The sequence below is a fragment of the Fonticula alba genome, assembly GCF_000388065.1.
Source record: "Fonticula alba strain ATCC 38817 unplaced genomic scaffold supercont2.8, whole genome shotgun sequence".
Classification (NCBI taxonomy): Eukaryota; order Rotosphaerida; family Fonticulaceae; genus Fonticula; species Fonticula alba.
Genome location: NW_009242978.1, coordinates 245,255 through 247,257, shown reverse-complemented (window position 1 = coordinate 247,257; position 2,003 = coordinate 245,255). Strand labels below are relative to the sequence as shown.

The 2,003-nt window shown below is 71.5% G+C and overlaps 1 protein-coding gene across 1 annotated transcript in view; it reads right to left on the bottom strand.

Moving 5' to 3' along the window:
• Positions 1 to 309: 309 nt before the first annotated feature.
• Positions 310 to 2,003, bottom strand: part of H696_04731 (hypothetical protein) — a 5,118-nt gene continuing 3,424 nt past the window's right edge. Inside the window, exons 7-8 of the mRNA XM_009498594.1 lie at positions 755 to 1,890; positions 310 to 563 (exon numbers count right to left, since the gene is read on the bottom strand). Coding sequence (XP_009496869.1) covers positions 443 to 563; positions 755 to 1,890 — 1,257 coding nt within the window. The 3' untranslated portion in view covers positions 310 to 442. The remainder of the gene's footprint in view (positions 564 to 754; positions 1,891 to 2,003) is intronic.

Below are 2,003 nucleotides of genomic sequence, written 5' to 3'. Positions count from 1 at the left end.
TAAAGTGGCGTGTGAATGATCAGGGAAGAGGGGCTGGCCAGGGGGCTGGGGCTGGCTCAGGAAGAGGGCGCCGATGAAAGTACCTGGGCCGGCTCCGGCCCTGCTCGGGATCGAAGGGGAAATGCAATCTCGGGGGTGGACAATCCCCCCCCCCCCGCCTTTCCGCACCGCTCCCCTCCCCCCGGCCCCGGCGGGCTGGCCAGACTCCCGGGTCAGCGTGGCCCGAGGCAAGGGCTGGTGCCGACGGAGCAGTCGCGCTCCAGAATGTGCGTGCTGGAGATCAGGCGCGATGTGGCCATCCGTTGGTGGTCTCACTGAGGGGGACCCCGGGGTGCGATCTAGGTGTATTTTGGGGGCGCGGGAGGGCACGCCGCCCAGCGAACATGGCCGGTGGCCCGGGGCGGGCCGGGGCGGGGCGGGGCGAAGGGAGAAAGAAAAACACCTATCCGAGAAGCTTACGGATGAAGGGGTTGGAGGCGGTGGTGCGTGCGACGCCGGCCGACACGCCGCGGCAGATGGACGAGAACTCGCGGACCGCATCGGCCGTCTGCCGTGGGCTGCCGCTGAGGAGCGCGCCCGGGAGGGGAGGTGCGGAGGGGAGGAGGTCGATGTCAGCAAAGGGGCATGGCGGCGATGAAGGTGGCGCGATGTGCGGATGGGTGTAACGGGAAAAAAAACCCACCCCCCGCCCCCGGCAAACTGGAGGGGCCCCGGAAGAGAAAGAGCGAGGCAAATGCCCGGGCGGCACACGCACCGCATCATGTCGTCGGCAAAGCGCAGCTTCACCGCGCGCGTGACCGTGGGGGTGGGGAAGCCCGGCTGCTCGGCCAGGAAGAGTAGGGTCCGGCGGAAGCGCACGACGGCCAACTGGCGGCACTGTCGGAGAACCGCCGCCACCGGGGCCGTCAGCGACGCGGGGGCGGCCAGGTGCCCGGGCCCGGCCACCCGGAGCAGGGCCTCGCGCACCAAAATCGGCACGAAGTACGCAAGGGCATGGGTGGCCATGGCTTCCGAGGCGCCGGCCGCCAAGCAGCCGCTGGCCAGCCGGGCCAGCAGCTGCAGCAGCACCTCCAAAGAGGGCCGGTCATTCAGCTGCCCAAGCGCATGCATTGCCAGGCCCAAGACCAAGTTGGCCGCCGGGACGGCCGGATCGGCGAAGCTCCGCGCCAGCGGGGCCACCGCCGTGTGGGCCCCGGCATCGGGCCTGGCGGTGCCAATGGCCGAGGGCCACGGCTGGAAGAGGGCCCCCCCATTGGGGGTGCCCAGATTTTGGATGGGCCGCCGCCAGGGGGGGGTGGCCTCGCCGGGGCCCTCGCCCGGGCCGGGGGAAATCCCCAGCCCCAGGCAGAAGCTTGGGCTTTGCTGGGCCACATTCCCGAGGAAGCGGAAGAAGGCGGCGGCCAAGTCCGGCCGGAGGCCCAGCCCGGGCAAATCCAACGCCGGGGCCGCGGGAAAGTCGAAGTCCCCATCGATGCGCGGCCGGGCCACGGCCTCGGAGGCCCCGCGCTCGGGCGGATACTCCGGCACCTGGAGGGCCAGCTGGTGCCAGGCCCACAGGCGCTCATCGGTCAGGCCGCATGCCCGGGCAAAGGCCACCACCAGCGTCGCATGCAGGAAGTGGAAGTGCGCCTGGAGGTCGGCCACCTCGGCCGGGGTCTGCCCCGGACCCGAATCGGCCAGGAGACTCCGGCCGCCGCGAGCGGACAGCCACCGCCCGGGCCCGGCCGCTCGCAATGGCAGGGCGGCCCACACCCGATCGATGCCGGTCAGCACGCCGGTCGAGGGGTGTGCCTCGAAGGTCAGCACCAGGGTCTGGCCGATGGCCACCAGCAGCCCGGTTGGAATGGCCAAATCCCGGTCCATGATATTCCCCAGCAGGTCGGCCACGATCTGCCCGGTACCGGCGCGCGCCATGGAGCGGTGGCGGAGGAGCCCGGAGGGACACATGGTTGGGCTGTGAGATGGCAAATGGCGGGAGAGGCGGGCGGGCAGGCGGGGGGGGG